Raw genomic sequence first — 19,139 nt, forward strand, 5'->3', positions numbered from 1 at the left:
TCTTACCCCCCTTCTGTGTGATCTCCCTCCTCCCCTATGCCTCTCTGCAGCTCTTTGAAGAAACTCAAGAGGTGTGCAGAAATGTCCCTCCCCAGTTTGCTGTCCACACAGCCCGCAGGACGGTGTATAAGCCAAGACAGCAGAGCTAAGGTGCCAAATATAAAAATCAAGCCTTATGCACGACCTGTCATGCTGTAGGAAACTGACAAGGCTTCTTTTCACATGAATCTGCACAAAATTCTTTGATTTATTGATAAAAACATTCAGAACATTCGGTCAATGATCACAGCATCATTTAAAAAAAATGTTAAACGTCTTTATTTTGTTTAATAAACAAAACACACAAAAAATCTCTTAAGACTGGCTTTAAAGACCACATTAATCTGATAGTGACTGACAGTGTGGAAGGGATTCACCGTTTACCAGATGAGCGTTGGGTTCTTGTTCTTCTCTCTCTCTCTCTCTTTCTAAATACACAACCTAGTAGTGCTAGTGTGTGACTCAGACATCTGTAGGTCATTGGAACACGTAAAAGTCTGTGGGATATATTTGGAGATAGTGTCTGATATTCCCTGATAACTAGACTCAAAAAGACAGATGGAGGCTTCACTTCAGTCCAGTGAATTTTTCTGTCAGTTTGCCTCGTTCTTTGATGCTTCATCAAAGTTCTCCACGAGATCTACAGAACAGCAAAAGCACAGCATTAAATAGTTAAACTAGAGGAAAAATCTAAAGTCTAAAGTCACATACGTGAGTTCAACTGTATTAACTTTTAAGGGCTGCAGAAAAATATTCAAAAGAGCAAATTGACTTAAATTAAAAGAGCAATCTTCTATACTACAATGAAAATTTGTTTTACAGTTTGTGTAATTTAGCACTTTAACACAGTGTAGCTGTGTTCTAAGTTTTTATTCTGACCATTCTTCTTTTTATACATGTGACACTGCATACCTGGCACATCATCATCCTCTTCCTCAATGTCCTCTGGCTTTGGAGCCTTGCTTTCAAGAGCTAAGACGAAATGCACAAAAAACACATTTTAGCTGGAAAGTGATAGAAAGTTGCCTCGAATAATGACTTTTAACCCATGACGAAGCATATCTGTATAAGAGTGTTCTCTTCCAGTATGACAGTACTCCATTCACAAACCATGAGCGATGGATCATAGGCAGTGGCCTTTGGCATCACCCTGTTAGCATTCTCCACAATAAGGGAATAGCTTTCAGAACAATGAGGCCCATCCCTCTAACAGAGTCCCAGAGACTTGAAGAATCAATGAAAGGAGCACTGAAGCTGCACTGGTGGCATGTGGACACACTGCTTGTCTCTGTATTTGGCAAACAGAGCTGAGAGGTTTTGTTGAGCTGAGAGTTTTCTATCATATATGCTGGTATTGATCTCTATGATATAACAGTATTGGCTCATATCACTTGAAATCGAGACTTATTGGACCAGGCAACATTTCTTCCAGTCGTTTATTGCCTTAGCTTGTTTGAATTGTAGTCTCAGTTTCCTGCTGTTCGCTGACAGGTTGCTGGTTCTGAGATGTTTTTTTTGCAAAACTTGATTCTAACATGTTACTGTTGCCTTTCTATTGGCTTGAAGCAGTCTGGCTGGTCTCCTCTGATCTCTGGCATTAACAAGGCATTTTCATCCCGAGAACTACCACTCACTGGATATATTCTCTTTTTCAGACCACTCTCTGTAAACCCTTAGAGGTTACCTTCTTGTGCGGGAAAATCCCTGTAGATCGGCAGCCTCTGAAATATTCAGACGAACGTTTTCATGGCACCACAAACCATGCCATGTTCAAAATCACTTTTACCTTTCTTCTCCACTCTGATGCTTGATTCTGTGCTAAATGCACTGACTTGCTCTCAAGTGATTGGCTGCTTAGATATGTTTGTTAAAGACTAGATGAACATATGTACCTAATAAAGTGGCCAGTATATGTTTATACCATCTTGGCTCATCTGCAAAATCTAATCTTTAAAAGATTTGCTTCACTGTGCAAAGTAAATATTAAGTATAAAGTGGAATTTGCATATTTAACTGTGTTGTAGCTCTTCTTTGAAATTGACAACATTTACATTTTCCTGTCAATCTATTATCAATAACCCAAAATATGAGACGTGCCTAGAACTTGACTGGGGTTCAAATGGAGCAAACTGAGCTGACGGGGCATGCAGCAGCTTAGAAAGGCAGAAACCTGCATATACACTGAATGTTAAGACAAAAAAAAAGAAGAAGAAGCCACCACAAGGTCACACGGCTCTCAATCGACCTCTGTGATGTTAATGTGGCTTTAACCATTCCAAGAAGCACTTGATCACCTGAACCGTTCCTAGAATCAGGCGTCTACCAGGAAGAACTTGATAAACTGCACATTTCCAGGTGGACAAAGATTGTAGAGCCTTACCCAAGAAAGCCGGAAGCTGTAAATGCTTTTGAAAGAGGGTGTGAATATATTTCACATGAGCTGCTGCAAGAATTTCTTCCTCATGAATCAAAGTATATTCAACCTGTGGTGTCAACTACAAATTATCCTCCCAAAAAGGAAGCGAGTGAAAATGAATCCCAACTAAGAGGAAAAATTCGAGTCATCTACTTAACAGGTAAACTTACCTTTGTGTCCCTTACCTCTTTTATTCTTTTTGGTACAAACAAGTTAAGCTGATACCAAAAATGAACATAAAGTCAATGAAATAATAAAAATCAAAGCCCTGAAGGGCGACCCACCTTGCCGAGGGAACTGTTCTGCGAGCTTGCGCAGGCTGCTGAGGCTGTCTGCTCCAAGCTGACTGAGGATGGCGGGCAGCATCTCTGTCATCTGTTTGGTCTCAGCGTGGCCGGTGATCGCAAAGGTGTTGGCGGATAGAGAGGCCTGAACTTTGGGGTTGTTAAAGTGAATCACAGTCCCGTCATCCTTGATCATGTTCACCTGAAGAGAAAAGATCACCCAAGTTCTCTCAAGTCACTCATGTCCATGCACGTTACTGATGCGTTTGAAAAACTAAACAGCGGTCTGCTCTACACGACCGCACATTCACCTATGTCAGTTTACCTCCTCAATTCCAGCAATATTGTTGACAGCAAACTTCTTTAGTGAACTCTGAAGCTTTTTGTCATCAGCTGTTGCAGTTCTGTGAACCACCTTCTTCTTCCTGCGTGCAGTGCCCTGAGAACATAAAATATACAATCAGATCAACACTTTTCTAAGTCATAGGCTGTGAAAGAAGAAAGGAGAAAAATACAGCGACAGAAAATGTTTGGCTAGTTACAAAATATTGTGTTTAAATCCTCTGTCCAGTTTTGATTGCTTACTATTTATTGTTGGACAACACAAAATTACCCTTTCACTAATAATTTTAGTCATCATTTAACTTTTTACAGAGTGAAACAATGTCTTCAGCCAGTCACCCTGAAGCCAAAAGTAAACTATTGTGCAACTAGAGAGATCAGAGTCTGTTGCATAAAAATACCATCGTGAGTTAATCAGTTATAAAAAGACTTTAACTTTAATCACTAGGAAGTGTGTTGGCTGATCTTTTTTCTCAGTTTGCATATGTGTGTGCGTGCGTGCGTGTGTGTGTGTGTGTGTGTGTGTGTGTGTGTGTGTGTGTGTGTGTGTGTGTGTGTGTGTGTGTGTGTGTGTGAGAGAGAGAAAGAGAGAGGAGGGGGATAAAGAAGGTATATACAGCATCAACTCAAATGTTTTATCATCTCAAAACAAAACATGTCAACACCAATAACAGCAGACAACTTTGAAACTGGTTTTCAATTCACACCCCTAATAAGGGCAGCAGGGTGCCATTCATTATAATATAAACAGTTAAAGATTAGAAGAAATAATGGGTTAGAGAATAAATCAAATACTGAATCCAAATCATGCCATTAGACACAAAACAAATAATGGATTGCGGCTCATGAGTCGGCCGTTCGTCTTGTAATCGGAAGGTTGCCGGTTCGAGCCCCGGCTTCGACAGTCTCGGTCGTTGTGTTCTTGGGCAAGACACTTCACCCGCTGCCTACTGGTGGTGGTCAGAGGGCCCGGTGGCGCCAGTGTCCGGCAGCCTCGCCTCTGTCAGTGCGCCCCAGGGCAGCTGTGGCTACAATGTAGCTGCCATCACCAGTGTGTGAATGAGTGGTTGTGTAAAGCGCTTTGGGGTCCATAGGGACTAAGTAAAGCACTATACAAATACAGGCCATTTACCATTTGTCGAATGACAGAATTTTATGAATTATTACGAATTAATCATTCGAGGATTAAAAGTAAAGCCTAATCGATATAAGAGTGATACTAGTGGTCATTTAAAAATCTAATATTCTATTATATCAGCTGATATTTTTTTCTTTCAGACACAAAAATACCAGTAGTGGCCAGTGGTACCCCTCAACCTCCTAGTAGAGACACCTGTCAATTTATCAATTTTAAAGTCCGACCTTAACCTTGAGGTCGACGTCACCGATATTCAAACTCGTCCAAGTTTTTTAGTAGGTACACATGGTATCAATTTAAGTCCTACGTTGCTTCGTTCTCAAGTTCACAAACTTGAGAACTTGGTGACAACAATACCACACATAAGCCGTAAAATGGACTTCCCTAACATGTGCCCTCATATGACAGCAGGGGTTTTCTCTGTTTCCTGTCTATTACTGTACGGTCTGTACAATATAAAGCGCCTTGATTCAACTGTTGTTATGATCTGGTGCTATATTAATAATGAATTTGAATTGAATCAAATTTAATTGAACTCTGGTGGTCAAACTGTGGAACGTCAAAACTCATAGCATGGTTAAAAAGTATTTCTCTATGGAAGCTTCCTGACTGCCTGAGCTAAGTTAACATTCAGTTAGTTATTATATCAGAAGTTTGAGTTAGTAGCTCAAAATTTTGAGTTAATAATAAAAAAATGTGTTTTCCCTTTTTCAGTGATGAAAAAAAGCTTCCAAATTTCTTCCATCTCTTCTTTACTCTTTTAATATCAGCTGATAATATCAGACAATGATTTCAATTCTATTGATCAGTTCAGGTTCATATATATATAGTCCCAATTCACAACAACAGTTTTGTCGAGATACTTTATTCTGTAAAGTGTCTGGAGGCAGAACTGGAGAAAACCCCAACAATCAAGTGACTCCCTTTGAGCGAGCACTTAATGACAGTGAGAAGGAAAACCTCCCTTTAATTAGGAAGAGACCTCCAGCAGGTCCAGTCTCAGAGAGGGCCAGCCATCTGCCACAAGCAATAGGGAGGGTGAGAGGAAAGAGAAGAGAACAGAAAAGGAGAGCACAGGGGGACAGGACAGAACCCAGACTGAGGGAGAGAAGATACAAATCTAATGACACGTTGCAGTGGTGTATAAACACAAAGAGATGAAGCACTCAGTGCATCACATGCAGTTCTGCAGCAGTCTGACCTATAGCAGCATTACTAAAGGATGGTTTACTGTCTCCTGAGCCATCCCTAACTAAGTTTTATCAAAAAGGAGAGTGTTGAGTCTAACCTTAAAGGCAGAGAGAGTCTGTCTATGAATCCAAACTGGGAGCTGGAAGGAGATCTGCCTCCCATTCTACTTTCAGAAAGTCCAGGAACCGCAACTAAGCCTGCAGTCTGAGAGCCAAATGCTCAGTTGGGATAATATGATACTATGAGGTCTTTAAGAGATGATGGGCCAGACCATTAAAAACTTTGCATGTGAGGAGAATGAGGCAACTTTTCTAAAAGGATTGATATGATCTAGCTTTTTATTGTTTAAAATGAGGAAAAACTTTAATAAAATACACAAATAAATAAAATATCATATCAGAAATTTAAGACACCACTCAATGGGCACCTTAATGAAAACTTGATTCCTTTTTTTCTTTTGTTTTTAATCAGCCAATTTGATTGTGCAATCAGTGCTTCTTTTCTGCAGGCAACACAATTAAATGAAGAAGTTAAAAAAAGGGCAGTAACTGGTAATTATAACAACGAACTGCAGAACTACAATAACCACCCTGCTTATTGTGTCCTAGGTGATGCTGTACCAGCTCAACAATCAAAATCCCTTCATTTTTACAACTTACCTTTCCTCCTATCCGCACCTGGGCTTGAAGTTTTGCCAGTTTTTCCTGATTCATGTTCTCAACTATAGGAGGAAAAAAAAAATAAAGGCAAAAACACATTTATTTTTAAAACAACAGGAGTATTTGCATGCTGCTGCAACATTAGCTGGAGCAACAACATGAGCAAAATTACAAAAATACGGAAAAATATCATCATTATTATTATTATTATCATAAAAACAAGGCGAGACAATAGAGATGTTAAAGAGAGAGGAAAGCTAGATGTAGCAGATACAACTGTAACTGGAGCTGACATTAACTTGACAGCAGACGTGTGTGTGTGTGTGTGTGTGTGTGCGCCTCAGACAGCTGCAGAGATGAAAACACAACACTCGGCCCAGCACAGTGAACACACACCGTATCGCTGCTCCGCTCGCGCCGGCAGTTGCGCTCCGTCCGCAAACCAACAACCGCACGGACCGCAAAAACCGCACCTCTCTCACAAAAGCCAACATCTACGGGAACGAGCCTGCTCCAATAAGCACAGAGGCATGCGACACCGAAAGATGGAGGTGATGAGGAAGAGATGACGTCATACATCATATGGCCGATCTCCCCCCACCGTCCCACCCCTTCTTCGTCTCCGACGAGCGGGAGGGATTTGGTGTCGTGCTGCCACCTATGGGATGCTGTTTAAAACTACACTAATACTGTAAAGTGACACTGTCAGCGGATTGGACCACAGTGTGGGAAACTGAACCCACTCTGGTTTTTACCCGTGTACATATCCCCTTATAGTCAATATTACAGAACAAAAAAAACGTATGCCGAGTGTGGGAACAATGTGTGGCCGTTAGTATGTGTGTGGGACTTTTCACTGAAAGCCTGATCAATCTAACTTTTAAAAACTCACTCAGTCACAAACTGCACAGTTGCAGGGTTGTCATTGCAAATGCAATTTTCCCAGTGAACAGTGCTACGTTAAGCATGGATGGAAGCAAAAGTCTGTTTTTTATGGCCTTCTGTAACAGGCTTATCAGAATCAGAATACTTTATTGATCCCTAGGGGAAATTATTTTGGTTACAGTGCTCCAGTATTTATTCATGTATCCCGTTTTCACCTGCTGTTCTGTCTCACTTGTGAGTTTGTCTATAGACTAACTGAGCTCATTTTGAACCACAGGTTTAGTGAGAGACTTAAACATGTTTAGGTGGGTGCTGTTGTGGTGCACTGGTTCCTGGTTTAAACCCCAACTGGGGCCTTTCTGTCTGGAGTTTTCATGTTCTCACTCACGGGTTTCCTCCAAGCACCCTGTCTTCCATCCACTGTCCTAAATCATGCAAACATGCATGTTAATGTTAATTCAAACCTTAATGTAGAGAATAAGCTATGTAATGTTAGTCCATTTCCAGTTCTGCTTTTGAAAACGATTGTTAATCAAACAATGTGTGCCAATATGTGAAGTTCTGCATAAAGTGACACCTAGTCACCCAATCACACACAGAGCTTGGAGTGGAAAGTAGACTTCTACAGTGCTTAAAGCAATGTTATATGACTACAGTTCAGGACACTCAAAGTAAAGATTTTATCTCATACTTCTGTTTTGTCAACAGATGGGATGTAATAACTAACTAAATAATAACATGCAGTTTTAAAATTACACTCACAAAAGAGGCAAAATCCATTCTTTTTCAAAATACATAATAATTTATAATAAGAAATCACCGATTTCTTGCCTATTCTAGTCTCATATTTCAGACTCCTTGGGGCTAAAACAAGACGCACTCTGTCCTCGAAAGATGTTTTAGGTAGAGAAAACCTCGCTGTGAACTCACATTATCTTGACTACAACGCATTAAAAAAAGAACATTTTCACCATTTTCTCTTTAATGTTTATGGTTTGTTTTTCCATTTTCCGTTTTATTACACAGTACAGGACAAACACATTGGAAAGTTTTTTAGTTTTTTGCAAAAAAAAATGTGGCATGATACAGAAGCAGCGGTGCAAAAAAATCACATTTACAAAGTGATAATGCACCTACCAGCAGACTACCTATCTGCTGAAAGACTATCCTCTCAAAACATCCGATTTCGTTCTGATCATGATCACACTTGAATGCAGCGTTCTATACTTCAATCAGAAACTTCTTACTCTGATCATTCTTACAAGATTTTGAAAGAAAAGCACAACACACACCCGAACCATTTAAAACATCAAACTTATGTACTGATTCAGGCAAAACTCATGTTTTCAATTGGTCCATGTTATAACATAATGCAGGCTTACATTGTTTAAAGGCTGGTACAGTATAGACCATATCGTTAACAGCTCACACACTATAACAAAAGAAAACACTTGATAACATTCAAAACACTCAATGAGCAAGAGTTTTCTGTTGTGGTGAAATTGTTGGGAAAAGCTTGTTTTAAACATCAACTAGACTTTCAACACAAAATATTTGCTTCAGGTAAAACAGTCCTGTGAAACACTAAGTACTGGTATACACTTACTGCTTCTGGTCCTGCTAAATGCCAGGGTTACCAGTGGAAAGCCTCTTCTCTTTAAAAGCATGAAAGCAACATGGCTTAAGTTTGCAAAGTCGCATTTGAACAAATCACAAGACCTCTTGAATAATGTGCTTTGGACAGACAACACCAAAGTAGAGATGTTTGGCATTAATGCACAGCCATGTTTGATGAAAACAAAGTATAGCACAATATTAGCACAAACACATCATAGTGACTGTCAGCATGCTGGTGGAGGATGATCATTTGGTCACGCCTTGCAGTCTATCTGTCTATCTATAAATTTTTTGCATGTTTATCATGTCATGCACATCTGTGCAAACCAAATGATTAACACATTATACTGGAATCCTTATAATAAAAAGTTAACATGTAAGGTCAAAGAAGACTCAGTCACAATCAATAAATATTAGTGCAAAGGTGCAGGCTGGAGCTGCATGTGGGACAAAGCCAGGAATGAATAAAACAATGTCTACGACTTAACAGTGACTGTTAGTTCATCTCTAACACTGTGACAGTTCTCGATAGAACTTGTCTAATGGCCCTGATGCAGAAAGCGGGGCTAAAAGTTTAGAACAAACAGTCAATACCACAATATACAGTAATAGTGACAATTTATGGTGATCATTTTGCAAATGTTACAACATTTGTGGTTTGTGTAAGTGCATTTTTGAAAGTCTTCTAGTGTCTCAGTGTGTCTTATTCATCTGCAAGAGACTACCAAGCTGAAATGGGATGAAACTTTGCAAAGAGGAAGAGCACATGCAAAGGAAGAATCAAGGGAATTTTGTTTTAGACCTGGGTCACTTTAAAATTGCAAATCGGACAGTGACCTCGTTTGAGGATAAGCCTTCTTTAGAAATGTCCTTCTAGTATTCCAAATGATTTTCTTTCCTTTTGTTTTTCAGTACCTTGGCATTCTCAGATAAAAGACTCAGGACAAGGTTCAGGTGATGGATTTGATGACAACATTATGCACAGGTGTTTTACCGAGGCAGCGGCAATCAGATGGAGCACCACTGGAGCTGCTGGACTCCACTGAGCTGTGGAGCATACTGCGCTGCCACCAATTGAGGGTGTAAAATTTCAAGCCACAACAGCTGTGAAGCAACACAAAGATTTTCCTGAGAACAGCCTTCCTCAGCAGGATGTAGACCCACGGGTCCAGGATCTGGTTCCACGTAGCCATGCGTATAGTCAGCAGACTAAAAGATGGAGACTCATCTGTGGCTCTGGTACTCAGAATGGTGACATGGATCTATTGGAGTGGTAGAAAAACAGTTATTCTAAATATTTATCAAATACTTTAATAGAAAACAATTTTAGACTGGTTGTGTTAGACTGGTTGGGAAGTTACAGGAAAAGCGAGGTAAGATTAGTGTGTGCAATTTTGCATCTTTGTTGTTATTAAGAGATCTCTAATTCAAAGCATTTACTTTCTTTTTTTAAAAATTATTAGAATTAGAATAATTCAAAACCATGATTATTTGGAAGAGTCTTCAAAGCTTGTCTGTCCAGGAGCGATGGCATCTATTGCCTGGCATCACAAGTCCTTAATTAATACATCTACTGATTTCCACAAATGTACAACAATTAAACATCAGACATCTTTTACATGATGATGACAAGGACAGAAAAGAACAGTGATGGAAGTGGAGAAAAACCTGTTTGTATCGACCCCTTTAAAATGCAAAGACAGACAAACAGAGCTTGCTTAGAACACCACAGACGTGCTCGGGTATGTTATTACCGGAGTTAGGGAGGATCTGTTTTCTCACATTCTGTCTCCGTTCCTCTTGGTGATAACAGCTATTATTATTTCTGCTTATTTTTTTCATCACTTCTGTTTCGCTTTCCTCCTTCTCATCTCCATCTCCTTGTCATTTTTAAAGGCCTCTCGATTGAAAACCCCCGTCACCTATCACACTCAGCTCCATCACCGCTCGCTTACAGGGGCCATGTTACTCTCCACCACCTTCATCTGGGAGTCTGCATTGTGATGACTCTTCTCTCTGTCTTCATGCTCATGCTTCTGCAATCGATTTTCTTCCAAATGGTTTCATCTTATCACATTTATTCCCCTTTTTTAATTTCATTTTGACTTTTTGTTTTTAATTCAGTTTGCTCCAGAGTGTTTTTTTATTTAAATTTCAGTTTTAGTTTAGTTTTCATTTGTTTCAGTGTTACTTTTAGTCTTTTTATTGTTATTAGTGCATGGAGGCCATATGTCAGAAGCAAGATTTATGGAAATCAATATAGGTGCTAAAATAAAAACACCTTTTGAAAGCAGTTGACTCACAGTCTTGCAGACATGCAGAGTGTCAGTAAACACATCTATCAAAGTCTCATCAGCGAAGCTGTAAAATTTGTTACATTCTTTTTTCAGTATAAGGCAGTTTCAAAGATCTGGTTTTTATTTTTAATTTAGCTCACTAAAATGTTTGCTCACATCTGGTTTTGGTTTTAGCATTTAGTTTTAGTAACTATGATAACACTGTTATTAAACTACTGTGAAAATGCAAACATTACTTAAATTTGTGTGTTTAATCTAATTTACATTAACCTTTTAATCTTACTTGGTTACACTGACTTTAGTGTAGTTTAATTTATTGTTTTATTTGGGTTTCTTAATTAAATAAATGCTAATGCTGCAAAGAATCAGATGACTGGTAATATTTAATCTCCAGGCATTCATTTAGTGGTGCTGTCATTAATATTTCAGTTATGCTCAGTTAGGCTTTTATTGTTGTGGGAGTGTGATGTGGTTTCTTGTTCTGACCTCCAGTAAGCAGCTGTTAAGTTTGCTAACAATTCTAGTATTAAAAAAAAAAACTCCCATTATTGCTGTAATGTGGATACTATGTACTTACTCATCTTCAAAATGCATCACGGACACACTAACCAACAGCAGTAGTTTAATGATCAGAAATGCAACAGTATGAGGGAACATAACATTGCTTTAACAAAGATATATGGAAAGACTTTTAACTCAAGGCTTTAGGTAGCAGGGAACAAATCCAGCTTAGCTTCCTCACTGTCACTCTACGCTCTGTCATTTTTCATTTTTCCCTGTAATTTTTAACTGTTAGTTAAAGGTGTGCTGAGGAGGTCTTACCAGTAATGGGCCCCAGCATATGCAGGACACCAGCATGATAGCCAGGAGCTGGCAGATCATCTCTATGTGATAAGGCATGCTTCTGCAGTGATGCTTGTGGCGCAGTTTAGCCTGTATTAGAACACAGCTTGTTAGTGTGTTGCAGACAATGGAGAGCAGCAGTGCCAGCAGCCCCAGCAATGAAAATAGCAGCGGCAGGAGCACATCCAGCCAGTCTTTGGGTTGCTCGATATGGAAAAAGCACCAGCTCCTGGAGCTTTGAACCTTGTAGGGCCTCGACAGCATTACAGGCAGCGCAGCCACCAGTGCAGCAAGCAGCCAGATGACCCCAAGGAGCCTTTTCATGTGGTGTGATGCCAACACTGTGGAGTGGAAGATAGGCCTGGTGACTCCAATGCAGCGCTCCACAGCCATAGCACTTCCCAGGAACAAGGGGCTCAAGCCAAAGAACACCATACACGCCCCAAAGATGGTGCATATGATTTGATAAGGATCAAAATTCTCCCATTTCTTTTCAGCGCTGTACACAAAAAGCACCAGGGATCCATTAATGAGGTGACCCAGCAGATCTGTGATCACCAGGCTGCTGGCAAACAGCAGGAAGGATGCCCTGGACTTTGTGCGGATGCTGCTGTAGGATTTCAGCAGAATAAACAGAGCGAGGCTGTTGGAGAAGATGCCAACAGTCATAGAGATTACTGATGCAGTGATAGACAGTTCCTTCTGGAAACAGGTGTTATTGGTGGGTCTAACCTCTGACCTGCAGCTGGACTCTGAACTCCCGTTAGCTGACATGGCTGGAATTAAGTCTGAAAGAGAAGGTAAATGGAAAATATCTGTGTGATTCAATTAGACCAAAAATAATGGTTTGGATGAAATCTACTGATAAAATTGTCTTGGAAGCAAGTAAGACACAAGTTTAATATTATTAATATTTTCAAGAATAAAGCCTATATACACTTTAAACTCCTATTGCGATGGCTTTTGGAGTAATTCCCACTCATCCATCTGTCCACTTTCAGGGTCCCCGTTCAAACATTTAGATTACTTTCTCTTTCCAATAGGAACAATCAGATCACATCAGAGTGCAGTGAACGCTACTTTCCTCAAATTCATGACCTTTGTCTGACTATTGAAGATTCCTCGGTTTGGTTAATTACAATAAATAATTCCTTACCTCAGGTTTGGGCTTCGCTGGGATAACTCTCCATAAGTTAAAAGCCTCCTTGGTCTCTGTCTTTAAAAAAAGAAGAGACGTCAGCGCGCCAGTTAATGTTGTTCCAGTCCTTGTTCCGTCTGCAGCAGGTGCCAAGTCTCGATGAGAGCGCATAGGCGAGCTGTGAGCTCAGACACAACTCAAGAGGCTGCACACCAAGGAATCTGCTTTCGTCCTCTTCTATGTGCGTCAACACTCTGATTGGGGATTGCACCGACTGATAAAATGTTGCCAAGCTAACATTGTATTGATGATTGTAATTATCCAGCGTCTCCACGTGTGAGCAAATTCATCGAAAAGTCTTCCTCTCTTTTCTGTATTGCTCTATGTATTTAGTACTTACGCAGTTATCAGCAGTGTCGGACGCGTCTCATCGGATTTTCTCATGAATTGAATATTCGATAACAAATGTCTACATAAAGTTGAACCCAAACGCCCTAAGACCGCATCACTCTTCTCTGATGGACGTGCCCAAGCGTTAGGCTCTTCAGGCCAGTGTCCTTTTATTTGTTGCACTCCAGATTAGTCAACCCCGCCTTTTTTTCTCCACATGGCAAAGAATGCAGCCGGACATTAAGTCATTTTTGTTCATCTGCCATCAGGCGTCTCGTTTTCCATGGAGGTCTGCTAAAGAAAGAAGCCATGACCTTAAGAAATGTGAACAAACTAAAGGCTGGTGAACTGAGCGCAACACAAATCCCATAAAAGGATCAGGAAAGGTCAGCGACCTTCTAAGTAAGTGCGCATTTCTGTCAGAAGAAACAACCCATTTTAGATGTTTTTTCTCAGAAGTTTTAAAAGTCATTTGAAGGACATGCTGTGCTTAACATTATTATCTATTTTAAAGAAATACTAAACCATCACTGCAGTCTGTGGAGACGATGGAGAGTTCGATCGAAATCGATTCAGTGTTCAGAGCCAAAAAAAGTAAATGTCATCTTATCATCACTGCCCTCATTTTTCTTCTTATTGCTCATCATAATTCCACTGGCGGCTGCTGGACCGGAGATTTGTTTGTGTTAGGTGACAAGCAGCATGTGTAGTTTGGAGCCATCAGCCTCAATCTGATATAAGAAAAGGGGTTTAGAGGTTCGAGGCATTACTTGATCCAGTGCATGAGATTTCTTTCAGGTACTCCTGAAGTCACAAAATAATTTAAATAATTTTTTCCCCCACATACGCAAAAATTACTTAAACCTTTTTTGATATGTAAAATCTGTAGAGTTACTTATTTAAATAAAGATTTAAGCTATAACTGCAGCTGTTTTATGGCTTATTGAAAGCTGACACTATCTGGAGACTGGTGGGTCAGCAGCAATTAAGAATTTATACTCTTCCATAGCTACAGCTCACTTCCCCACAGTCTTTCTCACAGACTGACTCTTCTCCTGACTCAGTGTGGTTCAGCTCCACACTTTACCCAATCCACATCTGTCCTTCTATCGTATTTGTACGTTTTTCTTTGTCTACTAAGTCTAATTCTAGAGATTCTCGCTTCTGACAAAATACAACAAATCTGTTAGGAGTGCTGTTTATACACACTGCACATGATTCTAGCGCTGCCTACAAACCAGATGGAATATGTTGAAGTGCAGTTTTGTCTGCTCTGGGGGCAAAGTTCGATCTTTTTGATCCTTTGTGATTTATCTGATGAGGGAGGACAAATTGCTGTCATACTCCACATGCTCCACACTTACTTGCTCACAACAAGGAGCAAAGGTTTCTAAAAGGAATTATTTACTGCATGGGGATAGTAGAAGAAGAAGAAACTAGTTGCACACATACTACTGATACTCACATGATTATGATCACTTATGAATCATATGATTATTTGGAAATGAAAAAGAGGTTTGGGTGTTAAATCACTGAAAACAATGAAACAGTAACAATGATGGTGTTTTACTTAAAAACAAGATTTTATTCATAATTTTATATATTAGAAACAGTAAAGTTGTATTTTTTTGTGACCCAATAATCTCTGTTACCTCAGCCACACAGAAGTTATAGCTCCTGGATCAAAGCCTTTATTGATTTGTATCAGTAGCTTTAAGTATTAATAAGAGCACCATAGTCTTTTCTTTGCTATTCATTTCCATCCTTTGAATAAAATAAGGCAAACCATTAAGCAAAAAAAAGATAAAAATGCTAAAGACTTTCATTCAGGAATAATAATGATATATTTTGCCGGAAGAATCAATTAGTAATAAAAGAAACATACCTACTCTTATAAAATTAGATAGTATAACATTTCTGAAATTATATTTTCATAAAATAAATTGCCAGTGAAAGCGCAGTCTGAACAATGAAAATGCAGGTGGGAGATGATCCAGCAGCCTGCCTAGTTGCATGTCATAATACAGCTTTCAATAACCACAAGAAAAGATGAAGGAAAAGGAGAAAAGGTACTTTTCTTTTCCATTCACACAGATTTTATCTCCTGAGTCTGTAATTACCGCTGTCTGTTCTCATTGCGAAAACAGAATGTCTCGTCATCTTGAAGTGGTAATGAAACCTTTCTCTTTGCTGTCTTATGGGGCCCGGTGGTCACTAATTATCCGAAAAGGTGACTCCTGATGCAATCATCTGAGGTGACATTACACCTTCTACTGTAGTGTTGACAAGTAGCAGAACCAGCATAAGCACAGGCATGGGAGCACAATCGCGTTCTTTTGTTGGGTGTATCTAATGGGGCTGTTCTAATAGTCAGGCTGACTCAGCAGGGTTCAGATGGAACTGTGAGCAGATGGGGCAAAATGGGAAAATAACCCATAATGCAGGCTTTTTGCCAGTGGTACTGTTACTTCTTCTTCACATCTCCCATCTTCTCAGAAAACCACTCCGGAGCAAAGATTCACAGGTAACGTACTTTCTGTTCTCACTCATCTTCTCTTTACCGTCATTACTTTGCCCCATTTGTCACTCAGTCTCTGCAACCCTGCCCAGCAAATGTCCTTCAGTTTGAAATTGTTAATTCAGCAGAGTTGGTGCAAAGTGGGAGAAGTAGCGAAATGTGCTCAAAATGGAGTCACCTCAGCAGTTTGGACACAGGTTGGATGAAGGCCAAATATCTCACGTTAACCTCGTTTTCAGATACAGCACAAATTTGATCATGCAAGTACTTAACACTTGAGAGAGAAGTGGATTATCTGACAATAACAACAGCCTACAGCTGTCAGATCCTGGCTCACCTTTCAGATCCACATTGTAATTTTGTGTCATAGTCCCTCTTTCCTGACCTTGGATACAAGCTGCAGCACGACAGAGATCTGTAGGGACATAACTTATATTGTGATAAAGGATTTATGGTCTCATCTTACATCTGCTGTCGTTGCAGTAAAGTTAAAATACTAATTGACTAAACCTACTAAAAACACAAGCGTTTGTAACTCCATCTCGTGTCACTTGTTTCTGTCTTTGCTGTTTTGTTAACAGTCTCTTCTTTCTTTCTTTTTGTCATTACATTTCTATTTTTGAAATGATCATGTCAGATTCTCATAAATAACTAATAAAGTTTCCACTCTGTGCCATGCAAATAAACAAGCACAACTATCTGGCTCTGAGAACTCACAAATGGATGCTGGTGTATGTAGTTTTGTGAAGCTGCAGGTATCAAATAAGCTCAGAGGAAAGACTCCTACAAACAGCTTGAAGCAACAAACAAACTCAGCTCCTGTTGGTATTTACTCAGATCTACATTCTCCTGAGTCTCATTAAGCTAATGACCTTTGTGTGCTCCTCCAGCATGTTAAACAAGTACGCCTTTGTCTTTTGTGTTTTTTCATGTTCAGACTTTAACTCTGTAATCAATGAGAAAATTGAGGCTTCTTTTTCATTGGCATGAGCTTTTTTTTTATTATGAATTAGGAATACTATAGGAAAAGTGTTATGATTGCAGGCAGTGTTAGGGCAGCCAGCTCTAGTACTCTCCAGGCAGTGCAGATTATTTATGTGTTCTGTCACTTTTTCTCTGCCTTGACTCATTGGAAAAGCTCCCTGTCTGTGTTCCAAGACCTGTTTTATAAATCAAGCACTGGGTAAGAATATGAATAATGAGAATAAAGAAACAGATGAAAAGTAGCTGCTGCTGCTGTTTTTCTTTTAGCAACATGTAGAGTAGCAAGAAAAGAAAGAGATTGTTTCTTTTGTTTTTTTGTTTTTTTACAGACGTGTACAAGACAGCACTGGAGGCTGTTGTTGTTAACAAGGACCCCCAACTGATCCTGTATGGAAAACTTTTTCTTGATGAGTTTAGAATAATGTTCCTCAATGCAAAATTGTGAAGAATTGAATATCTCATCATCTACAGTACATAATGTCTTCAAAAGATTCTGAGAATCTGGCAAAATCTCTGTGTGCCCGGTGCCAGGGGCAGTCACTACTGGATTTCTGTCATCATCCCTGTGCACACATCGTCCCTGAGCACACTGTTGCACACATAGCACCTCCTGACACTAGAGTTACAGGAAGCAAACAGCCTATTGTGTCTCCACCTGCTGGGTTTAAGATGAAAAGATTAATTGCATCTTAATGTCTTGTACAATGCATTTAAGTTTACAGGGATTTATAACATAAAGATTAATATGTGTTTTTCTCTGATAATATCTGACAGAGCTTTAAAAATCCAGAACTATGTAATGATAATCTGAAACAACTGTTTAAGGTATCAGAATTCAATTTTTAATAATATTGCAAAGGTATTTTTATTTAGACTATCTTTTAGTTAAATGATGCACATTCAATGTGCACATTAATATCAAGCATATCAAGAAGTCATTTAAGATGTACACAAAATAAGTCACATCAACATGTAGTGAGTATATTTTCTACCATCTCCCCAAAAAACAGTAAGATGACCAAACTTTTCTTGGATGAATTCAGATTTCATCATTACAACGTTTACTATAAAGAAAATATTTGCATGGTAGAAAAAAGGCAACAATGATTTTAGTGTGTTGTAATCAATTAGATTCTCTAATCTTACTTTCATGGAAAACAGTAACATTTTATCAAAATGTATCTAACATTTGGGGGTGCTGTTGCAGAAAGCTTTCACATGACAAAGCACTTAAATTTATTGAGATATGAAACATTCCAAAACCATTTTAGTACATTTTGGTTGCTTTAAATCTAACGTGTACTTCGCACAGCAGTCTTCACATCTTTTGTGAAGACAAGTGTAAGCTGTCTGGCTTTTCTCTTCAACCCTCTGGCATTAACAGTTCATTTTTACCCAGAGAACTGCTGCTCACTGGATATCTTTTATCTCTTTTTTGAACTATTTTCTATCAAACCTAGAGATGGTTGTACAGCAAAATACCAGTAAATCAGCCATTTTTGAAATACTCAGATCAGCTAATCTGAAAAAAATGAATAAAATCCACAATCAAAGTACTTTAAATCACCCTTTTTTCCCCATTCTGATGATCAGTTTGAACTTCAACAGGCCATCGTGACCATGTTTACAGGTATAAATACAGCCTGACACATTTCTCATATATAGTACTAAGATGTTATCAGAGGATCAGTGAAAAAAAAATGCTGATAATCTGTGAAGCCACCAGGTGTCAGTGTAGACTCAGAACATACAGACCTGAATGGAAATTACCATTACAATATATGATTTAAGCACTTGTTCGAATATTTCTCTTTGAAGATAATTTACAGTTTTTTAGGCATCATGAGCCTTGATGATGTGTAGTCTGAGAAAACTAAACACCAGGAATTCTTATCTCTTATGTGTCTTGGCTCCATATAGGATGATGGTATTTTGCAGACTTGCTGATAAAACTCAGCTGTCATGAATAGGACATATTTGTCACTAGCCAATTTCTGTGCTTCCACAGAGTATATGTGATATGTACCATAATGGAAAATACTCCTGGAGAGAGGAAATTGTGACTTTATCCTGCTGCTGTTTCAATTACTCCTACAGAGACCTCACAGCCAAGCACAGAGGGAATATTAAACTCAGATTGGAACACTGGTAATGGAAATGATAGATTTGGGGATTTGTTGGATGTTTTACACTGTTTCTGGTAGTGACTCAGAGAAAACATAGCTGTTAAATTGGATTAAACCTTTACTACCAGGGCAACAAACACTGTCGTACTACTTTATATCTTGTTTATGATGATAATTCTTATATGAACTGAAAAATGGAGACATAAAGCATATTCTTGCTATGGGGAAATGTACAGAATAACATTATTGTTTGATATGGAATATATATATAT

At 39.1% G+C, this 19,139-nt stretch overlaps 2 protein-coding genes across 2 annotated transcripts; both read right to left on the reverse strand.

Moving 5' to 3' along the window:
• Window positions 1-294: 294 nt before the first annotated feature.
• btf3l4 (basic transcription factor 3-like 4) lies at window positions 295-6,658 on the reverse strand. Its single transcript, XM_031756533.2, has 6 exons — window positions 6,466-6,658; window positions 6,070-6,131; window positions 3,065-3,178; window positions 2,740-2,941; window positions 952-1,011; window positions 295-679 (listed from the first exon to the last, which is right to left on the reverse strand). The coding sequence occupies exons 2-6, from the start codon at window positions 6,121-6,123 to the stop codon at window positions 633-635; spliced, it is 477 nt and encodes a 158-aa protein (XP_031612393.1). The 5' UTR covers window positions 6,124-6,131; window positions 6,466-6,658; the 3' UTR covers window positions 295-632.
• A 1,260-nt stretch (window positions 6,659-7,918) lies between these two features.
• ptgfr (prostaglandin F receptor (FP)) lies at window positions 7,919-13,387 on the reverse strand. Its single transcript, XM_031756539.2, has 4 exons — window positions 13,250-13,387; window positions 12,868-12,923; window positions 11,691-12,499; window positions 7,919-9,833 (listed from the first exon to the last, which is right to left on the reverse strand). Exons 3-4 carry the CDS (start codon window positions 12,483-12,485, stop codon window positions 9,522-9,524), a joined length of 1,107 nt encoding a protein of 368 aa, XP_031612399.1. The 5' UTR covers window positions 12,486-12,499; window positions 12,868-12,923; window positions 13,250-13,387; the 3' UTR covers window positions 7,919-9,521.
• Window positions 13,388-19,139: the final 5,752 nt, after the last annotated feature.

This window comes from Oreochromis aureus, linkage group 23 (genome assembly GCF_013358895.1).
Source record: "Oreochromis aureus strain Israel breed Guangdong linkage group 23, ZZ_aureus, whole genome shotgun sequence".
NCBI lineage: Eukaryota > Metazoa > Chordata > Actinopteri > Cichliformes > Cichlidae > Oreochromis > Oreochromis aureus.

What these genes read in the sequence shown, in the direction of transcription:
- btf3l4 (XM_031756533.2), bottom strand. Translation starts at nt 6,123, where the DNA reads ATGAATCAGGAAAAACTGGCAAAACTTCAAGCCCAGGTGCGGATAGGA. An exon ending in ATATTGCTGGAATTGAGGAG is followed by an intron (nt 2,942 to 3,064) that starts GTAAACTGACAT and finishes TTTTCTCTTCAG; the next exon opens with GTGAACATGATCAAGGATGA. An exon ending in AGAGGATGATGATGTGCCAG is followed by an intron (nt 680 to 951) that starts GTATGCAGTGTC and finishes GCTGTTCTGTAG; the next exon opens with ATCTCGTGGAGAACTTTGAT.
- ptgfr (XM_031756539.2), bottom strand. Translation starts at nt 12,485, where the DNA reads ATGTCAGCTAACGGGAGTTCAGAGTCCAGCTGCAGGTCAGAGGTTAGA. An exon ending in TATGCTGGGGCCCATTACTG is followed by an intron (nt 9,834 to 11,690) that starts GTAAGACCTCCT and finishes CCACTCCAATAG; the next exon opens with ATCCATGTCACCATTCTGAG.